This window comes from Diadema setosum, chromosome 20, assembly GCF_964275005.1.
Source record: "Diadema setosum chromosome 20, eeDiaSeto1, whole genome shotgun sequence".
In the NCBI taxonomy this organism is placed as follows: domain Eukaryota; kingdom Metazoa; phylum Echinodermata; class Echinoidea; order Diadematoida; family Diadematidae; genus Diadema; species Diadema setosum.
Genome location: NC_092704.1, coordinates 13128169 through 13153051, shown reverse-complemented (window position 1 = coordinate 13153051; position 24883 = coordinate 13128169). Strand labels below are relative to the sequence as shown.

Below are 24883 nucleotides of genomic sequence, written 5' to 3'. Positions count from 1 at the left end.
TTCGGTCCAAGGAGCAAACTGTAGGCACATCTGAAGTATTTACTGAATTGAGTGTCATCTTTGCATATACATATCTTGACTTCATGTTTCACGGTTTTACAATGCTTTACTTGCTTTCATATGCCACAGGAGGGCAGTACAGTAGTTAACAGTCCAGCAGCATTGACATTGGTGGTAAACCTTGACAATAAAACGTCTCTTAGCACAATATAATGGTTTTGATGTCTTCCATTGTATTAATTACGATATAAGAAAACGATAACAGCAAAACGAACGAACGATAACATTCCTCATTCTCACCTTTGAAAAGTGGACAAAAAAAAAATCATCAAATAATAAAAAAAAACCCAAAAACAAAGTGAATATAAAGGGGGCAAGCAGATCAGTGTTATCCGCTGGTTTTGTGAACAAATTCACGTATATAAGCCACCTTGCGCAAAAACACAGACAAACAAGCAAAAATCATAGAAGAGATTATTGATTTCTGACGTGTAGTTTAATACTTCGATAACCATGCAGAATCTACGTGCACATCTACATGAAACAAACGACGTATAGAGACTATTTCATTTGCCTCTTTTTCTTAGTATTTATGGCAATGTCTTTGAACAATGTGAAGGTTTGAAATAAGGACAAAAACGCAACCAACAACAGCAAAGAAAAACACGTCACCTAAGTGGGACCGACCCTACTCACTGATGTACGGGGGACTGTCGGGGCTGTTTGTCCTTGCTCGCTCGCATGAAGATGAAGTCGGTGAGCCACGTCGGTGCATACGAAAGCGGAAGAAAGATAACTTTCATGTCCAGTCCGCATGAGTAGCGGGTCCTAGGCCAGCGAGAGAGCAGTGCATGGATCATCGCGTTGGTCACGAGTGTGAGATTGGGCGATAAGCTCCTGAAGTTCACGTTCTCGTGCCAGACTTGAATGAAAAAAAAAGACAGAAAAACGATATCAAAACAATATCCACAAATTCTTTTTCAAATGAGTTCAATTCAATTAATTTCAATTCAATACAAATTTCGGGTTATGTTTTGCTTTGTTTTGTTTGTTTTTTTTTTTCAACAGAATGATACATGTACAGCATGATTGCTGACATTGGACACGCATTTGAACAGTATAAAAAAGCAAAATAGAATTTTGTTTATGCCTTTGATTTACCAAAACAAACAAACAAACACACACAAACACACTTTTTTTTTTCAAATTCATGAAATTCTTCCGTCGAGATGTTTTCATTGCAACTGATTGACAAATTACCCTACATCGACGTAAATAACCATGGCTACTACTACTACTACAACACCGATCAATTCAGTGCTTATTTACGTCGATGTAGGGCAATTTGTCAATCAGTTGCGATGAAACACACCTTTACTGATGAAATGACGGAAGGAAAAGGAATAGAAAATAAAAGGGGAGAACGAATACAACAGACGAAGTAGAATTGGACCAGTGAAGGGTAAATAGATTTGAAAAAAAAAAAACAAACACCAAAAACATAATCATTCATATGAAGAAGAACAAAAAAACGATGTAAGAATTGGACTCACTTTCTTCGTAATGGTTTGAATCATACTCGGCCTTCTTCTCGGCGGGAAGTCGCTCCCATGCCGCTTTCATCTCGGTCTTGTACCGATCGCCGTCCGTTAGATTGGTCCTAAAATAACCCGGCTCCAAAATGCTCACTTTGATGCCGTAGTCCAGCATCTGACTTTCTCTCCTTCGGGTAAAGATGAACAAAGTCACAGTGTAAGGACGACTCTCTGATAAATTTCTGCACTTCAAAACGAAGCATTGAAACCGTATAAATGATGAATACAAAACTGTCATGCAGTGAGTTTTGTTTTGTTTGTTTGTTCATTTCCGTCTGAGAAGATGGCTGGATAGCCCATATTCAGCTACGTTAAGCTGGTCTTCCATGGGGTCCAGTTGGTTGTGAGGTGGGACCACTTCACCGGGTTAAACACCCTGCTCTTTACAATGAATGAATGAATGAAGCGGGATCTTTTACGTGCATGAGTTGTTATTATACAACGTCCAAGTAGATCCTTAATTTGATTGGAGGATTGTTGGTGACGTGATATTAAATAAGCACTCCATTCCACGCGCCGTGCAATTTTGGTTCTATTTTTGCTTGCAACTTGGTTCGATTTTTTCGTTCTATTCCACGGTTCGAGATATAATGTACGGTATTATACAACACCTCAGAATGATGTCGAATTGTGATTGGCCAAGAACATGTCACATGACATTCAATAGAAAATACCTATCAAACTCACTGAGAGTGACAGCCATGCAATAGGCCCCTGGGCAGGGGCCTATTGCACGGCTCGAAGGTACTATAGCACGGCTTCGCGGGGGGCTACTAATGCACCGCGGCAGCTCACAGAGTTATGTGGCTCACATAGCAAAGCGCCAGCAAACTACAGTACGTGCTGGCATGGCCGGCGCGCTGCCGGTAAGTCTCACAGACCAGCAGCAGGCGCGGCGGAGTACTGCAACAACGTTAACGTGTACGCGCAGCTACTTACCTTGCTTGTTGCATGTATTGCGGCCTTACCTACTGCTGTGTTTTTACTTTTGACTCTGATCTGCTACGTGGACCACAGTGATCCCAAAATCAAGACTTCATTTCAAGTTGAGAAACCGTAATTTGATTATTAGGTGATCCGAGTATCCTCTCGGATCACCTTCTGTTTTTGTACGGATTCTTAGGTGATCCGAGTATCCTTCGGATCACCTTCTGTATCTGTACTGATTCTTTATTTCTGGACAAAAGTTGTGCAGAGATTAACTCAGAAAGTCCTCTGCCTATCAATTTCAAAATTATACCATATATGTATCATGTCACAAAGACGACAGATTTTGTAAAATCATTGTGATCAATGGACCGTGACGTCACTATGACGTCATTATATGAAAGCACATTTTCATTAATATCTCATTAATGGAATGGAATTTTTCTATGAAATTTACGTCACATATAGTTCAAACCAAGCGCACTCTACACATTTTCTCAAATTTTAGTTTACACTTAAACCGTGCGCGTACGCGCACGTTAAAATGTTGACATGCTCCAATCGAGCTCAAATTTTTTTTGCACACGTTTCAGATCATTTGGAGCATTTTTTGAAAAATTGAAAAAATTGGACGGACGCGTACGCGCGCGCACATATACGCACGCACAGCTCATATGCAATAGAAATTTCCCGTTTTTTTACACTTATCGGATGACTGAAATGTCAAGGAATATTTCTACCAAGTTTCAAGTCGATCCGACTCAATATGACGTCATACGGGCCCGTCAAAGTTGAAATTCCGCGCGCGCGTCAATGGCGATATACAGTGCAACTATGCCAAAAAACCGCCAATTTTAAATCCGATTTTACTCGTCAGGATGGACGGTGACCCCCCATTTTCTGTACATATTTTGAAAGCTGATGAGTTGTACATGTCATTTCATGGGGTGGCAATGCTGACAAAATGATTAAAAGATATCAAATTTCTTAATAAAGTAAAAAAAGTAAATTTTCAAAATGACGTCATCAAATTTCAAGTTCATTCGAGCGTATTTCACTAATCCTTTGTCAATTTTCACCAAGATTTCAGTATATTGTAGCTTATTAAATGCTCTTTCATTAACGTAATAACGGTATTTTGATTAGATGACGGCATCACCTCGTAAAAATGGATTGAATGTAATCTTGTCAAATTTGACCAGTTTACGTGTTAACTCTATGGGAGTGCAGTTTTTATGGAAATGAAAATTGACATGACTATCTTTATCGAGCACTAGCTCGCTTATGCTTCGGTGAATCTCTCTAAGATTTTAATATGTTGTAGCTGAGACGTAGGGCTATCGTAAGTGTGCCCTTCGTTTTTTCATACGATGTCTGCATCACGTCAGAACACTTGGTTGAAATTAAAGCTTATCTTCGATGTATTGAAGTATTTCTTTCTTTCTGCAACTTTCTTTGCAATAACTCAAGAAAAACGGCCTCTATCACTTCCATATTTTGCACATGTTTAGTTCATGTGACGTGAATTATTTCATAAAATAACAACTACTTGATCGGACACCATCTTGGGTATGTAAATTATGGTCAAAGGTCATAAGTGTTTCACCCTGTATCTTAGTGAATACATGTCCTATCTTTCCCATATTTTGCACACGCAAAGACCATGTTACAAGGATCATTTCACAAAATAACTACTTTTTACTCAGATGCCATCTTGTCTGTACAAATTGAGGTCAAAGGTCATATGTACTTCTTTTTGTATCTTCGTTATGACGTGTTATCTCTATGGGAGGGAATTTTTTTTAATGTGAAAATTGACATGATTGTCTTTATCGAGCACTAGCTCACTTATGCTTCGGTGAATTTCTCCCAGATTTTAATATGTTGTAGCTGAGACTTTGCGCTATCGTTTTGTTTACTTCGTCTTTTCATACGATGTCGGGATTACGATAAAAACTTGGTTGAAATTAAAGCTTATCTTCGATGTATTGAGATATTTCTTTCTTTCTGCAACTTTCTTTGCAATAACTCAAGAAAAACACGCCCTATCACCCCCATATTTTGCACATGTTTAGTTCATGTCTCGTACATTATTTCATAAAATAACAACTACTAGATCGGACAACACCTTGGGTATGTAAATTAGGGTCAAAGGTCATAAATGTTTCATCGTGTATCTTAGTGAATACCTGTCCTACCTTTCCCATATTTTTCACACGTATAGACGATGTCGCGAGAATCATTTCACAAAATAACCACTATTTCATCAGATGCAATCTTGGGAGTGCAAAGGTGGGTCAAAGGTCATATGTACTTGTTGCTGTTTCTTCGTTATAGTGTATACAGAATTTGGTACCTAACATGGCAGATATGACTCCCTTTGCTAAATGAGAATGCAAACATCACACGGCCAATGTCTCTAAACACAGATGAAACTTGTATGGTCATGCCTATTGCGATCAGGACTCGAATCATTGATAAAAAAAAAAAAAAAACGGATCACCTTAATTTGTCAGTGATGACAAATTACAATCTCTAGTTAGGTGATCCGAGTATCCTCTCGGATCACCTATTGTATCTGTACGGATTCTTTCTTCTTCTTTATTTCTTTCTCCTCAAATGTTGTGCAGAGGTTAACTCAAAAAGTCATTCACCTATCACTTCTAAACTGATACCATATATGTATCACGTCATAAGGACGACAGATCTAATGTATCACTGTGATCAGTCAACCATGACGTCACTATGACGTCATTATCTGAAAACACGTTCACATTCGTATCTCATTAATGGAATGGATTTTCTCAATGAAATTTACATATCATATAGTTCAAGTCAAGTTCTATTGATATATTTCATAAAATTTAGTCACGTTCATAGTAAACGAGCGCGTACGCGCGCGTTGAAATTTTAACATGCTCCAATCGAGCTCAAAATTGTTTTGCACACGTTTCAGGTCATTTGGAGTATTTCAGAAAAAATCGACGGACGCGTACGCGCGCGCGCATATACGCACGCACAGCTCATATGCAATAGAAATTTCCCGTTTTTTCACACGTATCGGATGTCTGAAATGTCAACGAACGTTTCTACCAAGTTTCATGTCAATCCGACTCAATATAACGTCATACGGGCCCGTCAAAGTTGAAATTCCGCGCGCGCGTCAATGGCGATATACAGTGCAACAATGCCAAAAAACCGCCAATTTTAAATCCGATTTTACTCGTCAGGATGGACGGTGACCCCCCATTTTCTTTACATATTTTGAAAGCTGATGAGTTGTACATATCATTTCATGGGTTGGCGATACTGAAAAAATGATTAAAAGATATCAGATTTCTTAAAAAAGTAAAAAAAGTAAATTTTCAAAATGACGTCTTCAAAATTCAAGTTCACTCGAGCGTATCTCACTTATCCTTTGCCGATTTTCACCTAACTTTCAGTATGTTGTAGCTTATTTAATGTTCTTTCATATTTATAATTACAAACTTTTGATTGGATGACGTCATCACCTCGTAAAAATGGATTGAAAGTATCCTTGTGAAATTTGACCAGTTTACGTGTTATCTCTATGGGAGAGCAGTTTTTCTGGAAGTGAAAATTGACATGACTATCTTTTTCGAGCACAAGCTCACTTATGCTTCGGTGAATTTTTCCCAGATTTTAATATGTTGTAGCTGAGACTTTGGGCTATCGTAAGTGTGCCCTTCGTTTTTTCATACGATGTCGGGATCACGTCAAAAAACTTACTTGAAATTAAAGTTTATCTTCGATGTATTGAAATATTTCTTTCTTTTTGCAACGTTATGTGCAATAACTCAAGAAAAACATACCCTATCACCACCATATTTTGCACATATTTAGTTCATGTCACGAACATTATTTCATAAAATAACAACGACTTGATCAGACGCCATCTTGGGTATGTAAATTAGGGTCAAAGGTCATAGATGTTTCATCCTGTATCTTGGTGAATACATGTCCTATCTTTCCCATATTTTGCACACGTAAAGACCATGTTAAAGGGATCATTTCATAAAATAACCACTTTTTGCTCAGATGCCATCTTGTCTGTGCAAAGTGGGGTCAAAGGTCATATGTACTTCTTTTTCTATTTTCGCTATGACGTGTTATCTCTATGGGAGGGAATTTTTTTAGATGTGAAAATTGACATGACTCTCTTTATCGAGCACTATCTTGCTTATGCTTCGGTGAATTTCTCTCAGATTTTAGTATGTTGTAGCTGAGACTTTGCACTATCACGATTCGAATCATTGATTAAAAAAGAAATCGGATCACCTTAATTTGTCGGTGATGACAAATTACAATCTCTAGTTAGGTGATCCGAGTATCCTCTCGGATCACCTTCTGTTTTTGTACGGATTCTTTCTTCTGAGGTGATCCGAATATCCTTCGGATCACCTTCTGTATCTGTACTGATTGTTTATTTCTGGACAAAAGTTGTGCAGAGGTTAGCTCAGAAAGTCCGCAGCCTATCAATTTCAAAATTATACCATATATGTATCATGTCGCAAAGACGACAGATCTTATAAAATCATAGTGATCAGTCGACCGTGACGTCACTATGACGTCATTATATGAAAACACATTTTCATGCATATCTCATTAATGGAATGGAATATTTCAATGAAATTTACGTCACATATATTATAAATCAAGTGAATTCTACTCATATTCTCAAAATTCATTTTAATCTCAAAACGCGCGCGTACGCGCGCGTTGAAATATTTGTATGCTCAAATCGAGCTCAAATTTTTTTTGCACACGTTTCAGACCATTTTGAGCATTTTTTGAAAAATTGCAAAAATTGGACGGACGCGTACGCGCGCGCGCATATACGCACGCACAGCTCATATGCAATAGAAATTTCCCGTTTCTTTACTTTGATCGGATGGCTGAAATGACAAGGAATATTTCTACCAAGTTTCAAGTCAATCCGACTCAATATGACGTCATACGGGCCCGTCAAAGTTGAAATTCCGCGCGCGCGTCAATGGCGATATACAGTGCAACTATGCAAAAAAACCGCCAATTTTAAATCGGATTTTACTCGTCAGGATGGACGGTGACCCCCCGTTTTCTTGACATATTCTGAAAGCTGATGAGTTGTACATGTCATTTCATGGGCTGGCTATGCTGACAAAATGATTAAAAGATATCAAATTTCTTAATAAAGTAAAAAAAGTAAATTTTCAAAATGACGTCATCAAATTTCAAGTTTACTCGAGCGTATCTCACTTATCCTTTGCCAATTTTCACCCAAATTGCAATATGTTGTAGCTTATAAAATGTTCTTTCATAATTGTAATTACACAATTTTTATTAGATATTGACATCACCTCGAAAAAATGGATTGAAGGTAACCTTGTCAAATTTGACGAGTTTACGTGTAATCTCTATGGGAGTGCAATTTTTATGGAAATGAAAATTGACATGACTACCTTTATCGAGCACTAGCTCACTTATGCTTCGGTGAATTTCTCTAAGATTTTAATATGTTGTAGCTGAGACATAGGGCTATCGCAAGTGTGCCCTTTGTTTTTTCATACGTTGTCGGGATCACGTGAAAAAACTTGGTTGAAATTAAAGCTTATCTTCGATGTATTGAAATATTTCTCTCTTTCTGCAACTTTCTGTACAATAACTCAAGAAAAACATACCCTATCACCACCATATTTTGCACATGTTCAGTTCATGTCACAAACATTTTTTCATAAAATAACAACTACTTGATCAGACGCCATCTTGGGTATGTAAATCAGGGTCAAAGGTCATACATGTTTCATCCTGTATCTTGGTGAATACATGTCCTATCTTTCCAATATTTTGCACACGTAAAGACCATGTTACAGGGATCATTTCATAAAATAACAACATTTTGCTCAGATGCCATCTTGTCTGTGCAAAGTGGGGTCAAAGGTCATATGTACTTCTTTTTCTATCTTCGCTATGACGTGTTATCTCTAAGGGAGGGAATTTTTTAGATGTGAAAATTGATATGACTCTCTTTATCGAGCACTATCTTATGCTTCTTTGAATTTCTCTCAGATTTTAATATGTTGTAGCTGAGACTTTGCAGTATCAGGACTCGTATCATTGATTAAAAAAAATCGGATCACCTTAATTTGTCAGTGATGACAAATTACAATCTCTAGTTAGGTGATCCGAGTATCCTCTCGGATCACCTTCTGTATCTGTACTGATTCTTTATTAGGTGATCCGAGTATCCTCTCGGATCACCTTCTGTATCTGTACGGATTCTTTCTTCTTCTTTATTTCTTTATTTCTCCCCAAAAGTTGTGCAGAGGTTAGCTCAGAAAGTCCGCTGCCTATCAATTTCAAAATTATACCATGTATGCATCATGTCCCAAAGACGACAAATCTAAGGTATCATTGTGATCAATCGACCGTGACGTCACTATGACGTCATTATATGAAAACACATTCTCAATCATATCTCATTAATGGAATAGAATTTTTCAATGAAATTTACGTCACATATATTTCAAGTTATGCGCATTTTACTCATGTTCTCAAAATTCATATATTCTCTTAAAACGTGCGCGTACGCGCGCGTTGAAATATTTGTATGCTCCAATCGAGCTCAAAATTTTTTTGCACACGTTTCAGTTCATTTGGAGCATTTTTTGAAAAATTGAAAAAATCGGACGGACGCGTACGCGCGCGCGCATATACGCACGCACAGCTCATTTGCAATTGAAATTTCAAGTTTTTTCACTTTGATCGGATGTCTGAAATGTCAAGAAATATTTATACCAAGTTTCAAGTCAATCCGACTCAATATGACGTCATACGGGCCCGTCAAAGTTGAAATTCCGCGCGCGCGTCAATGGCGATATACAGTGCAACTATGCCAAAAAACCGCCAATTTTAAATCCGATTTTACTCGTCAGGATGGACGGTGACCCCCCATTTTCTTTACATATTTTGAAAGCTGATGAGTTGTACATGTCATTTCATGGGGTGGCAATGCTGGCAAAATGATTAAAAGATATGAAATTTCTTAATAAAGTAAAAAAAGTAAATTTTCAAAATGACGTCATCAAATTTCAAGTTTATTCGGGCATATCTCACTAATCCTTTGTCAATTTCCATCCAGATTTCAGTATGTTGTAGCTTATTAAATGCTCTTTCATTAATGTAATAACAATATTTTGATTAGATGACGGCATCACCTCGTAAAAATGGATTGAAAGTAATCTTGTCAAATTTGACCAGTTTCCGTGTTATCTCTATGGGAGTGCAATTTTTCTGGAAATGAAAATTGACATGACTACCTTTATCGAGCACTAGCTCACATATGCTTTGGTGAATTTCTCTAAGATTTTAATATGTTGTAGCTGAGACTTTGTGCTATCGTAAGTGTGCCCTTTGCTTTTTCATACGATGTCTGCATCACGTAAAAAAACTTGGTTTAAATTAAAGCTTATTTTCGATGTATTGAAATATTTCTTTCTTTCTGCAACTTTCCGTGCAATAACTCAAGAAAAACATATCCTATCACCCCCGTATTTTGCCCATGTTTAGTTCATGTCACGTACATTATTTGATAAAATAACAACTACTTGATCAGACGCCATCTTGGGTATGTAAATTAGGGTCAAAGGTCATAAATGTTTTATCCTGTATCTTGGTGAATGCATGTCCTATCTTTCCCATATTTTGCACACGGAAAGATCATGTTACAAGAATCATTTCACAAAATAACCACTCTTTGCTCAGATGCCATCTTGTCTGTGCAAAGTGGGGTCAAAAGGTCATATGTACTTCTTTCTGTTTCTTCGTTATGACGTGTTATCTCTATGGGAGGGAATTTTTCTAGATGTGAAAATTGACATGATTGTCTTTGTCGAGCACTAGCTCACTTACCCTTCGGTGAATTTTTCTAAGATCTTAACATGTTGTAACTGAGACTTTGCGCTATCGTTACGTGCTCTTTGTTTTTTTTTTTTTCATATGATGTCGGGATCATGTTATAATACTTGGTTGAAATTAAAGCTTATCTTCGATGTATTGAGATATTTCTATGTTTCTGCAACTTTCTTTGCAATAACTCAAGAAAAACAGCCCCTATCACCCCATATTTTACACATGTTTAGTTCATGTCACGTACATTATTTCATAAAATAACAACTACTTGATCAGACTCCATCTTGGGTATGTAAATTAGGGTCAAAGGTCACAAATGTTTCATCCTGTCTCTTGGTGAATACATGTCTTATCTTTTCCATATTTTGTACACGGAAAGATCATGTTACAAGAATCATTTCACAAAATAACCACTTTTTGCTCAGATGCCATCTAGGTTGTGCAAAGTGGGGTCAAAGGTCATATGTACTTGTTGCTGTATCTTCGTTATAGTGTATACAGATTTGGTACCAAAGATGGTAGATATGACTCCCTTTTCTAAATGAGAATCCAAACATCACACGGCCAATGTCTCTGAACACAAATGAAACCTGCATGGTCATGCCTATTGCGATCAGGATTTGAATCATTGATTAAAAAAAAAAAATCGGATCACCTTAATTTGTCAGTGATGACAAATTACAATCTCTAGTTAGGTGATCCGAGTATCCTCTCGGATCACCTTCTGTATCTGTACTGAATCTTTCTTCTTTCTTTGTTTCTTTCTTTATTTCTCCTCAAAAGTTGTGCAGAGGTTAGCTCAGAAAGTGCATTGCCTCTCAATGTCAAACTTATACCATATATGTATCATGTCGCAAAGACGACAGCGCAAGTAAAATCATAGTGATCAGTCGACCGTGACGTCACTATGACGTCATTATATGAAAACACATTTTCATGCATATCTCATTAATGGAATGGAATATTTCAATGAAATTTACGTCACATATATTTCAAGTCAAGCGAATTCTACACATATTCTTAAAATTCATTTTTATTTCAAAACGCGCGCGTACGCGCGCGTTGAAATATTTGTATGCTCAAATCGAGCTCAAATTTTTTTTGCACACGTTTCAGACCATTTGGAGCATTTTTTGAAAAATTGAAAAAATTGGACGGACGCGTACGCGCTCGCACATATTCGCACGCGCAGCTAATATGAAATCGAAATTTTCAATTTTTTCACACGGATCGGATGTCCGAAATGTCAAGGAATATTTCTACCAAGTTTCAAGTCGATCCGATTCAATATGACGTCATACGAGCCCGTCAAATTCAAAATTCCGCGCGTGCGTCAATGGGGATACACAGTGCAACTATGCCAAAAAACCGCCAATTTTAAATCGGATTTTACTCGTCAGGATGGACGGTGACCCCCCATTTTCTTGACATATTCTGAAAGCTGATGAGTTGTACATGTCATTTCATGGGCTGGCTATGCTGACAAAGTGATTAAAAGATATAAAATTTCTTGATAAAGTTAAAAAAGTAAATTTTCAAAATGACGTCATCAAATTTCAAGTTTACTCGAGCGTATCTCACTTATCCTTTGCCAATTTTCACCTAAATTTCAAGATGTTGTAGCTTATGAAATGTTCTTTCATAAATGTAATTACACAATTTTGATTAGATGACGACATCACCTCGAAAAAATGGATTGAAGGTAACCTTGTCAAATTTGACCAGTTTACGTGTAATCTCTATGGGAGTGCAATTTTTATGGAAATGAAAATTGACATGACTATCTTTATCGAGCACTAGCTCACTTATGCTTCGGTGAATTTCTCTAAGATTTTAATATGTTGTAGCTGAGACGTAGGCCTATCGTATGTGTTCCCTTCGTTTTTTCATACGTTGTCGGGATCACGTGAAAAAACTTGGTTGAAATTAAAGCTTATCTTCGATGTATTGTAATATTTCTTTCTTTTTACAACTTTATGTGCAATAACTCAAGAAAAACATACCCTATCACCACCATATTTTGCACATGTTTAGTTCATGTCACGAACATTATTTCATAAAATAACAACTACTTGATCAGACGCCATCTTGGGTATGTAAATTAGGGTCAAAGGTCATAGATGTTTCATCCTGTATCTTGGTGAATACATGTCTTATCTTTCCCATATTTTGCACACGTAAAGACCATGTTACAGGGATCATTTCATAAAATAACCACTTTTTGCTCAGATGCCATCTTGTCTGTGCAAAGTGGGGTCAAAGGTCATATGTACTTCTTTTTCTATCTTCGCTATGACGTATTATCTCTATGGCAGGGAATTTTTTGGATGTGAAAATTGACATGACTCTCTTTATCGAGCACTATCTTACTTATGCTTCGATGAATTTCTCTCAGATTTTCATATGTTGTAACTGAGACTTTGCACTATCAGGACTCGAATCATTGATTAAAAGAAATCGGATCACCTTAATTTGTCAGTGATGACAAATTACAATCTCTAGTTTATTTCTTTATTTCTCCCCAAAAGTTGTGCAGAGGTTAGCTCAGAAAGTACTCTGCCTATCAATTTCAAAATTATACCATGTATGCATCATGTCCTAAAGACAACAAATCTAATGTATCATTGTGATCAGTCGACCGTGACGTCACTATGACGTCATTATATGAAAACACATTCTCAATCATATCTAATTAATGGAATGGAATTTTTCAATGAAATTTGCATCACATATATTTCAAGTTATGCGCATTCTACTCATATTCTCAAAATTCATATTTTCTCTAAAAAGTGCGCGTACGCGCGCGTTGAAATATTTGCATACTCCAATCGAGCTCAAAATTTTTTTGCACACGTTTCAGACCATTTAGAGCATTTTTTGAAAAATTGAAAAAATTGGACGGACGCGTACGCGCGCGCACATATTCGCACGCACAGCTAATATGAAATAGAAATTTTCAATTTTTTCACACGAATCGGATGTCCGAAATGTCAAGGAATATTTCTACCAAGTTTCAAGTCGATCCGATTCAATATGACGTCATAAGGGCCCGTCAAAGTTGAAATTCCGCGCGCGCGTCAATGGCGATATGCAGTGCAACTATGCCAAAAAACCGCCAATTTTAAATCCGATTTTACTCGTCAGGATGGACGATGACCCCCCATTTTCTTTACATATTTTGAAAGCTGATGAGTTGTACATGTCATTTTATGGGTTAGCGATGCTGGCAAAATGATTAAAAGATATCAAATTTCTTAATGAAATAAAAAAAGTAAATTTTAAAAATGACGTCATCAAATTTCAAGTTCACTCGATCGTATCTCACTAATCCTTCACCAATTTTCACCCAGATTTCAGTATGTAGTAGCTTATTAAATGGTCTTTCATTAATATAATTACAACATTTTGATTGGAAGACGGCATCACCTCGTGAAAATGGATTGAAAGTAATCTTGTCAAATTTGACCAGTTTACGTGTTCTGTCTATGGGAGTGCAGTTTTTTTTTAAATGAAAATTGACATGACTCTCTTCTTCGAGCACTAGCTCACTTATGCTTCGGTGAATTTCTCCCAAATTTTAATATGTTGTAGCTAAGACTTTGGGCTATCGTAAGTGTGCCCTCCAATTTTTCATCCGACGTCGGCATCACGTCGAAAAACTTGGCTAAAATTTGCACTTGGCTCCGATGCAGCGTCATTTTGCTTAATACACAGGGCCTATGGAGGATGAAATAGGTCAGTGCATAGCGCATCCGACTCGTAATCCTAAGGTCCCCGGTTCGAGGCTCACCCCTGCCAATATTTTTTTCACTTTTTTTTTAAACACATTTTTTCTTCTTTTTCTTTAGTTAGTTTTATTCTCCCTTCCTTACTTTATCGTTTTCTGATTTTTTTATGCTTCTTCAAATTTCTATAAAATAACTTCATTTTTTCTTTATTTTTCTTTCTAAAGTCTACTTTCTGTGCAATAGATCAACAACAGCAGGCGCTATCAACCCCATATTTTGCACATGTTTAGTTCGTGTCAAGTACATTATTTCATAAAATAACAACTACTTGATTGGACAATATCTTGGGTATGTAAATAAGGGTCAAAGGTCATAAATGTTGCATTTTGTATCTTGGTGAATACCTGTCCTATCTTTGCCATATTTTGCACACGTATAGACGATGTCACAAGAATTATTTCACAAAATAGCCACTTTTTCCTCAGATGCCATCTTGGGAGTGTAAATGTGGGTCAAAGGTCATATGTTCTTGTTGCTGTATTTTCATTATAGTGTATACAGATTTGGTACCGAAGATGACAGATATGACTCCCTTTTCTAAATGAGAATCCAAACATCACACGGCCAATGTCTCTGAACACAGATGAAACCTGCATGGTCATGCCTATTTCGATCAGGACTCGAATCCATGATAAAAAAAAATCGGATCACCTTAATTTGTCAGTGATGACAAATTACAATCTCTAGTTCTTCTTTATTTATTTCTTTATTTCTCCCCAAAAGTTGTGCAGAGGTTAGCTCAGAAAGTACTCTGCCTATCAATTTCAAAATTATACCATGTATGCATCATGTCCTAAAGACAACAAATCTAATGTATCATTGTGATCAGTTGACCGTGACGTCATTATGACGTCATTATATGAAAACACATTCTCAATCATATCTAATTAATGGAATGGAATTTTTCAATGAAATTTGCGTCACATATATTTCAAGTTATGCGCATTCTACTCATATTCTCAAAATTCATATTTTCTCTAAAAACGTGCGCGTACGCGCGCGTTGAAATATTTGCATACTCCAATCGAGCTCAAAATTTTTTTGCACACGTTTCAGACCATTTAGAGCATTTTTTGAAAAATTGAAAAAATTGGACGGACGCGTACGCGCGCGCGCATATGCGCACGCACAGCTCGTATGTCATAGAAATTTCCCGTTTCTTCACACTTATCGGATGCCTGAAATATCAAGGAATATTTCTGCCAAGTTTCAAGTCAATCCGATTCAATATGACGTCATACGGGCCCGTCAAAGTTGAAATTCCGCGCGCGCGTCAATGGCGATATACAGTGCAACGATGCCAAAAAAACGCCAATTTTAAATCCGATTTTACTCGTCAGGATGGACGATGACCCCCCATTTTCTTTACATATTCTGAAAGCTGATGAGTTGTACATGTCATTTTATGGGTTGGCGATGCTGGCAAAATGATTAAAAGATATCAAATTTCTTAATAAAGTAAAAAAAGTTAATTTTCAAAATGACGTCATCAAATTTCAATTTCACTCCAGCGTATCTCACTAATCCCTCGCCAATTTTCACCCAGATTTCAGTATGTAGTAGCTTATGAAATGCTCTTTCATTAATATAATAACAACATTTTGATTGGATGACGGCATCACCTCGTGAAAATGGATTGAATGTAATCTTGTCAAATTTGACCAGTTTACGTGTTATCTCTATGAGAGTGCAGTTTTTCTGGAAATGAAAATTGACACGACTATCTTTTCCGAGCACTAGCTCACTTATGCTTCGGTGAATTTCTCCCAGATTTTAATATGTTGTAGCTAAGACTTTGGGCTATCGTAAGTGTGCCCTCTATTTTTTCATACGACATCGGCATCACGTCGAAAAACTTGGCTAAAATTGGCACTTGGCTTCGATGCAGCGTCATTTTGCTTAATACACAGGGTCTATGGAGGATGAAATAGGTCAGTGCATAGCGCATCCGACTCGTAATCCTAAGGTCCCCGGTTCGAGGCTCGCCCCTGCCAATATTTTTTTTAAACTTTTTTTTTGAACACTTTTTTCTTCTTTTTCTTTAGTTAGTCTCATTTTCCCTTCCTAACTTTATCTTTTTCTGATTTTTTTTAATGCTTCTTCAAATTTCTATAAAATAACTTCATTTTTTCTTAATTTTTCTTTCTTAAGTCTACTTTCTGTGCAATAGATCAATAACAACAATGGCTATCAACCCCATATTTTGCACATGTTAAGTTCGTGTCACGTACATTATTTCATAAAATAACAACTACTTGATCAGACACCATCTTGGGTATGTAAATTAGGGTCCAAGGTCATAAATGTTTCATCCTGTATCTTGGTGAATACATGTCCTATCTTTCCCATATATTGCACACGTAAAGACCATGTTACAGGGATCATTTCATAAAATAACCACTTTTTGCTCAGATGCCATCTTGTCTGTGCAAAGTGGGGTCAAAGGTCATATGTACTCTTTCTATCTTCGCTATGACGTGTTATCTCTATGGGAGGGAATTTTTTAGATATGAAAATTGACATGACTCTTTATCGAGCACTATCTTACTTATGCTTTGGTGAATTTCTCTAAGATTTTAATATGTTGTAGCTGAGACTTTGCACTATCAGGACTCGAATCATTGATTAAAAAAAAAATCGGATCACCTTAATTTGTCAGTGATGACAAATTACAATCTCTAGTATGTACTTCTTTTTCTATTTTCGCTATGACGTGTTATCTCTATGGGAGGGAATTTTTTTAGATGTGAAAATTGACATGACTCTCTTTATCGAGCACTATCTTACTTATGCTTCGGTGAATTTCTCTCAGATTTTAGTATGTTGTAGCTGAGACTTTGCACTATCACGATTCGAATCATTGATTAAAAAAGAAATCGGATCACCTTAATTTGTCAGTGATGACAAATTACAATCTCTAGTTTTTCTTATTTCTCCCCAAAAGTTGTGCATCGATTAGCTCAGAAAGTCCTATTCCTATCAATTTCAAACTTATACCATATATGTATCGTCTCCCAAAGACGGCAATCGAACTAAAATCAAAGTGATCAGTCGACCGTGACGTCACAATGACGTCATTATATGAAAACACATTCTCAATCATATCTCATTAATGGAATGGAATTTTTCAATGAAATTTATGTCACATATATTTCAAGTCAAGCGCATTCTACTCATATTCTCAAAATTCATCTATACCTTAAAACGTGCGCGTACGCGCGCGTTGAAATATTCGTATGCTCAAATCGAGCTCAAATTTTTTTTGCACACGTTTCAGACCATTTAGAGCATTTTTTGAAAAATTGAAAAAATTTTACGGACGCATACACGCGCGCGCATATACGCACGCACAGCTCATATGCAATAGAAATTTCCCATTTTTTCACACTTATCGCCTGCCTGAAATGTCAGGGAATATGTCTACCAAGTTTCAAGTCAATCCGACTCAATATGACGTCATACGGGCCCGTCAAAGTTGAAATTCCGCGCGCGCGTCAATGGCGATATACAGTGCAACAATGCCAAAAAACCGCCAATTTTAAATCCGATTTTACTCGTCAGGATGGACGGTGACCCCCCATTTTCTTTACATATTCTGAAAGCTGATGAGTTGTACATGTCATTTCATGGGTTGGCGATGCTGGAAAGATGATTAAAAGATATAAAATTTCTTAATAAAATAAAAAGAGTAAATTTTCAAAATGACGTCATCAAATAACAAGTTCACTCCAGCGTATCTCACTTATCCTTTGCCCATTTTCATTCAGATTTCAGTATGTTGTAGCTTACTAAATGCTCTTTCATTAATATAATAACAACATTTTGATTAGATGACGGCATCACCTCGTAATATTGGATTGAAAGTAATCTTGTCAAATTTGACCAGTTTACGTGTTATCTTAATGGGAGTGCAGTTTTTCTGGAAATGAAAATTGACATGACTATCTTTTTCGAGCATTAGCTCACTTATGCTTCGGTGAATTTCTCTAAGATTTTAATATGTTGTAGCTGAGATTTTGGGCTATCGTTAGTGTGCCCTTCATTTTTTTCATACGGTATCGGAATCACGTCCAAAAACTTGGTTGAAATCAAAGCCTATCTTCGATGTATTTTCATATTTCTTTCTTTTTCCAACTTTCTTTGCAATAACTCAAGAAAAAGATACTCTATCACCACCATATTTTGCACATGTTTAGTTCATGTCACGTACATTATTTCATAAAATAACAACTACTTCATCAGACGCCATCTTGGGTATGTAAATTAGGGTCAAAGGTCATAAATGTTTCATCCTGTATCTTGGTGAATACATGTTCTATCTTCCCCATATTTTGCACACGTAAAGACCGTGTTACAAGGATCATTTCACAAAATGACCACTTTTTGCTCTGATGCCATCTTGTCTGTGCAGATCGGGGTCAAAGGTCATATGTACTTCTTTCTTTATCTTCGTTATGACGTGTTATCTCTATGGGAGGGAATTTTTCTAGATGTGAAAATTGACATGATTGTCTCTATCGAGCACTAGCTCACTTACCCTTCAGTGAACTTCTCCCAGATTTTAATATGTTGTAGCTGAGACTTTGCGCTATCGTACGTGTTCTCTTTGTTTTTCATATGGTGTCGGGATCACGTCCAAAAACGTGGTTGAAATTAAAGATTATCTTCGATGTATTTTCATATTTCTTTCTTTTTCCAATGTTCTTTGCAATAACTCAAGAAAAATAGCCCCTATCAACCCCATATTTTGCACATGTTTAGTTAATGTTACGTACATTATTTCATAAAATAACAACTACTTGATCAGACACCATCTTGGGTATGTAAATTAGGGTCAAAGGTCATAAATGTTTCATCCTGTATCTTGGTAAATACATGTCTTATCTTTCCCATATTCTGCACACGCAAAGACCATGGTACAAGAATCATTTCACAAAATAACCACTTTTTGCTCAGATGCCATCTTGGGGGTGCAAAGTAGGGTCAAAGGTCAAATATACTTCATTCTGCATCTTTGATAGTGTATACGGAATTCGGTACCCAAGATGGCAGGTCTGACTCCCTTTTCAAAATGAGAATCCAAACATCACACGACCAATGTCCGTAATCTCAGGTGAAAACTCGAATCATTGATTTTAAAAAAAATCGGATCACCTAATTTGTCAGTCTTGACAAATTCCGAGTCTAGTTAGGTGATCCGAGTATCCTCTCGGATCACCTTCTGTATTTGTACGGATTCTTTGTTGGTTCTTCTTCTTATTTCTGGACAAAAGTTGTGTATCTACTTACTCAAAAAGTTCTCAGAGTATCAATTTCAAACTCGTACCATATATGTATCATGTCCCAAAGACGACAAATTTTATGTATCACTATGATCAGTCGACCGTGACGTCACTATGACGTCATTATATGAAAACACATTTTCATTCATATCTCATTAATGAAATGGAATTTTTCAATGAAATTTACGTCACATACATTTCAAGTTATGCGCATTTTACTCATATTCTCAAAATTCATATTTTCTCTGAAAACGTGCGCGTACGCGCGCGTTGAAATATTTGTATGCTCAAATCGAGCTCAAATTTTTTTTGCACACGTTTCAGACCATTTGGAGCATTTTTTGAAAAATTGAAAAAATTGGACGGACGCGTACGCGCGCGCACATATACGCACGTACAGCTCATACGCAATAGAAATTCCCCGTTTTTTCACACTTATCGGATGCGTAAAATGTCAAGGAATATTTCTACCAAGTTTCAAGTCGATCCGACTCAATATGACGTCATACGGGCCCGTCAAAGTTGAAATTCCGCGCGCGCGTCAATGGCGATATACAGTGCAACAATGCAAAAAAACCGCCAATTTTGAATCCGATTTTACTCGTCAGGATGGACGGTGACCCCCCATTTTCTTTACATATTCTGAAAGCTGATGAGTTGTACATGTCATTTCATGGGTTGGCGATGCTGAAAAAATGATTAAAAGATATCAAATTTCTTAATAAATTTTAAAAAGTAAATTTTCAAAATGACGTCATCAAATTTCAAGTTCACTCAAGCGTATCTCACTTATTTTTTTGTTGAATTTCGTCCAAATTTCAATATAATGTAGCTTATTAAATGGTCTTTCAGTCATATAATAACAACATTTTGATTGGATGACGGCATCACTTCGTAAAAAGGGATTAAAAGTAACATTGTCAAATTTGACCAGTTTACGTGTTATCTCTATGGGAGTGCAGTTTTTCTGGAAATGAAAACTGACATGACTATCTTTATCGAGCACTAGCTCACTTATGCTTCGGTGAATTTCTCCCATATTTTAGTATGTTGTAGCTGAGTCTTTGGGCTATCGAAAGTGTACCCTTCGTTTTTTCATACGTTGTCGGCATCACGTCCAAAAACTTGGTTGAAATTAAAGCTTATCTTCGATGTATTGAAATATTTCTTCCTTTCTGCAACTTTCTTTGCAATAACTCAAGAAAAACAGCCCCTATCACCCCCATATTTTGCACATGTTTAGTTCATGTCACGTACATTATTTCATAAAATAACAACTACTTGATCGGACACCGTCTTGGGTATGTAAATTAGGGTCAAAGGTCATAAATGTTTCATCATGTATCTTGGTAAATACATGTCCTATCTTTCCCATATTTTGCACACGAAAAGACCATGTTACAAGGATCATTTCACAAAATAACCACTTTTTGCTCAGATACCATCTTGGCTGTGGAAAGTGGGGTCAAAGGTCAAATATACTTCATTCCGTATCTTCGTTAGTGTATACGGAATTCGGTACCAAAGATGGCAGGTCTGACTCCCTTTTCTAAATGAGAATCCAAACATCACACGGCAAATATCCCCTAAACGCAGATGAAACATTTATGGCCATGCCTATTGGGATCAGGATTTGAATCGTTGATTTCCAAATAGATCGGATCACCTAATTTGTCAGTGTTGACAAATTCCAAGTCTAGTTAGGTGATCCGAGCATCCTCTCGGATCACCTTCTGTTTCTGTACGGATTCTTTCTTCTTCTTTTTATTTCTCCCCAAAAGTTGTGCATCGATTAGCTCCGAAAGTCTTCTTCCTATCAATTTCAAACTTATACCATACATGTATCGTCTCCCAAAGACGGCAATCGAACTAAAATCGAAGTGATCAGTCGACCGTGACGTCACTATGACGTCATTACATGAAAACACATTCTCAATCATATCTCATTAATGGAATGGAATTTTTCAATGAAATTTACGTCACATATATTTCAAGTCAAGCGCATTCTACTCATATTCTCAAAATTCATCTATACCTTAAGACGTGCGCGTACGCGCGCGTTGAAATATTTGTATACTCAAATCGAGCTCAAATTTTTTTTGCACACGTTTCAGACCATTTGGAGCATTTTTTGAAAAATTGAAAAAATTGGACGGACGCGTACGTGCGCGCACATATTCGCACGCACAGCTCATATGCAATGGAAATTTCCCGTTTTTTTACATTTATCGGATGCCTAAAATGTCAAGAAATATTTCTACCAAGTTTCAAGTCAATCCGACTCAATATGACGTCATACGGGCCCGTCAAAGTTGAAATTCCGCGCGCGCGTCAATGGCGATATACAGTGCAACGATGCCAAAAAAACGCCAATTTTAAATCCGATTTTACTTGTCAGGATGGACGGTGACCCCCCATTTTCTTTACATATTCTGAAAGCTGATGAGTTGAATATGTTATTTCATGGGTTGGCGATGCTGGAAAAATGATTAAAAGATATCAAATATCTTAATAAAGTAAAAAAAGTAAATTTTCAAAATGACGTCATCAAATTTCAAGTTCACTCAAGCGTATCTCACTTATCCTTTGCCAATTTACACCCAGATTTCAGTATGTTGTACCTTATTATATGATCTTTCATTAATATGATTACAACATTTTGATTGGATGACGGCATCACCTCGTAAAAATGGATTGAAAGTAATATTGTCAAATTTGACCAGTGTACGTGTTATCTCTATGGGAGAGCAGTTTTTCTCGCAGTGAAAATTGACATGACTCTCTTTTTCGAGCACTAGCTCACTTATGCTTCGGTGAATTTCTCCCAGATTTTAGTATGTTGTAGCTGAGACTTTGGGCTATCGTAAGTGTGCCCTCCATTTTTTCATACGATGTCGGCATCACGTCGAAAAACTTGGTTGAAAATGGCACGAGGCTTCGATGCAGCGTCATTTTGCTTAATACACAGGGCCTATGGAGAATGAAATAGGTCATTGCGTAGCGCATCCGACTCGTAATCCTAAGGTCCCTGGTTCGAGGCTCACCCCTGCCAATATTTTTTTAAAATTTTTTAAACACTTTTTTCTTCTTTTTCTTTAATTAATCTTAATCTCCCTTTCCTTACTTTATCTTTTTCTGATTTTTTTATGCTTCTCCTTCAAATTTCTATAAAATAACATAATTTTTTCTTTATTTTTCTTTCTTTCTACTTTCTGTGCAATAGATGAACAACAACAATGGCTATCAATCCCATATTTTGCACATGTTTAGTACATGTCACGTACATTATTTCATAAAATAACAACTACTTGATCGGACACCATCTTGGGTATGTAAATTAGGGTCAAAGGTCATAAATGTTTCATCCAGTATCTTGGTGAATACATGTCCTATCTTTCCCATATTTTGCACACGCAAAGACCATGTTACAAGAATCATTTCATAAAATAATCACTTTTTGCTTAGACGCCATTTTGGGTGTGCAAAGTGAGGTCAAAGGTCAAATATACTTCATTCTGTATTTCCGTTAGTGTATACGGAATTCGGTACCAAAGATGGCAGGTCTCACTCCCTTTTCTAAATGAGAATCCAAATATCACACGGCCAATGTCTCTAAACAAGGATGAAACCTTATGGTCATGCCTATTGTGATCAGGACTCGAATCATTGATTTTAAAAAAAAATCGGATCACCTAATTTGTCAGTCTTGACAAATTCCGGGTCTAGTTTCTTCTTCTTCTTCTTCTTTTTCTTCTTTCTCCCCAAAAGTTGTGCATCGATTAGCTCAGAAAGTCCTCTTCCTATCAATTTCAAACTTATACCATATATGTATCGTCTCCCAAAGACGGCAATCGAACTAAAATCAAAGTGATCAGTCGACCGTGACGTCACTATGACGTCATTATATGAAAACACATTCTCAATCATATCTCATTAATGGAATGGAATTTTTCAATGAAATTTACGTCACATATATTTCAAGTCAAGCGCATTCTATTCATATTCTCAAAATTCATCTATACCTTAAAACGTGCGCGTACGCGCGCGTTGAAATATTTGTATGCTCAAATCGAGCTCAATTTTTTTTTTGCACACGTTTCAGACCATTTAGAGCATTTTTTGAAAAATTGAAAAAATTTTACGGACGCGTACGCGCGCGCGCATATACGCACGCACAGCTCATATGCAATAGAAATTTCCCGTTTTTTCACACTTATCGCCTGCCTGAAATGTCAGGGAATATGTCTACCAAGTTTCAAGTCGATCCGACTCAATATGACGTCATACGGGCCCGTCAAAGTTGAAATTCCGCGCGCGCGTCAATGGCGATATACAGTGCAACAATGCCAAAAAACCGCCAATTTTAAATCCGATTTTACTCGTCAGGATGGACGGTGACCCCCCATTTTCTTTACATATTCTGAAAGCTGATGAGTTGTACATGTCATTTCATGGGTTGGCGATGCTGGAAAAATGATTAAAAGATATCAAATTTCTTAATAAAATAAAAAGAGCAAATTTTCAAAATGACGTCATCAAATTACAAGTTCACTCGAGCGTATCTCACTTATCCTTGGCCAATTTTCACCCAGATTTCAGTATGTTGCAGCTTACTAAATGCTCTTTCATTAATATATAACAACATTTTGATTAGATGACGACATCACCACGTAATATTGGATTGAAAGTAATCTTGTCAAATTTGACCAGTTTACGTGTTATCTTAATGGGAGTGCAGTTTTTCTGGAAATGAAAATTGACATGACTATCTTTTTCGAGCACTAGCTCACCTATGCTTCGGTGAATTTCTCTAAGATTTTAATATGTTGTAGCTGAGACTTTGGGCTATCGTAAGTGTGCCCTTCATTTTTTCATACGGTATCGGGATCACGTCCAAAAACTTGGTTGAAATCAAAGCCTATCTTCGATGTATTTTCATATTTCTTTCTTTTTCCAACTTTCTTTGCAATAACTCAAGAAAAACATATTTTGCACATGTTAGTTCATGTCACGTACATTATTTCATAAAATAACAACTACTTGATCAGACGCCATCTTGGGTATGTAAATTAGGGTCAAGGTCATAAATGTTTCATCCTGTATCTTGGCGAATACATGTTCTATCTTCCCCATATTTTGCACACGTAAAGACCGTGTTACAAGGATCATTTCACAAAATAACCACTTTTTGCTCAGATGCCATCTTGCCTGTGCAGATCGGGGTCAAAGGTCATATGTACTTCTTTCTTTATCTTCGTTATGACGTGTTATCTCTATGGGAGGGAATTTTTCTAGATGTGAAAATTGACATGATTGTCTTTATCGAGCACTAGCTCACTTACCCTTCAGTGAATTTCTCCCAGATTTTAATATGTTGTAG

The 24883-nt window shown here is 36.8% G+C and overlaps 1 protein-coding gene across 1 annotated transcript in view; it reads right to left on the bottom strand.

Moving 5' to 3' along the window:
- Positions 1-692: 692 nt before the first annotated feature.
- The window catches only part of LOC140243793 (17-beta-hydroxysteroid dehydrogenase type 6-like), a 30610-nt gene continuing 6419 nt past the window's right edge, over positions 693-24883 (bottom strand). Inside the window, exons 4-5 of the mRNA XM_072323462.1 lie at positions 1554-1723; positions 693-922 (exon numbers count right to left, since the gene is read on the bottom strand). Of these exons, the coding sequence (XP_072179563.1) occupies positions 693-922; positions 1554-1723 (400 nt within the window). The remainder of the gene's footprint in view (positions 923-1553; positions 1724-24883) is intronic.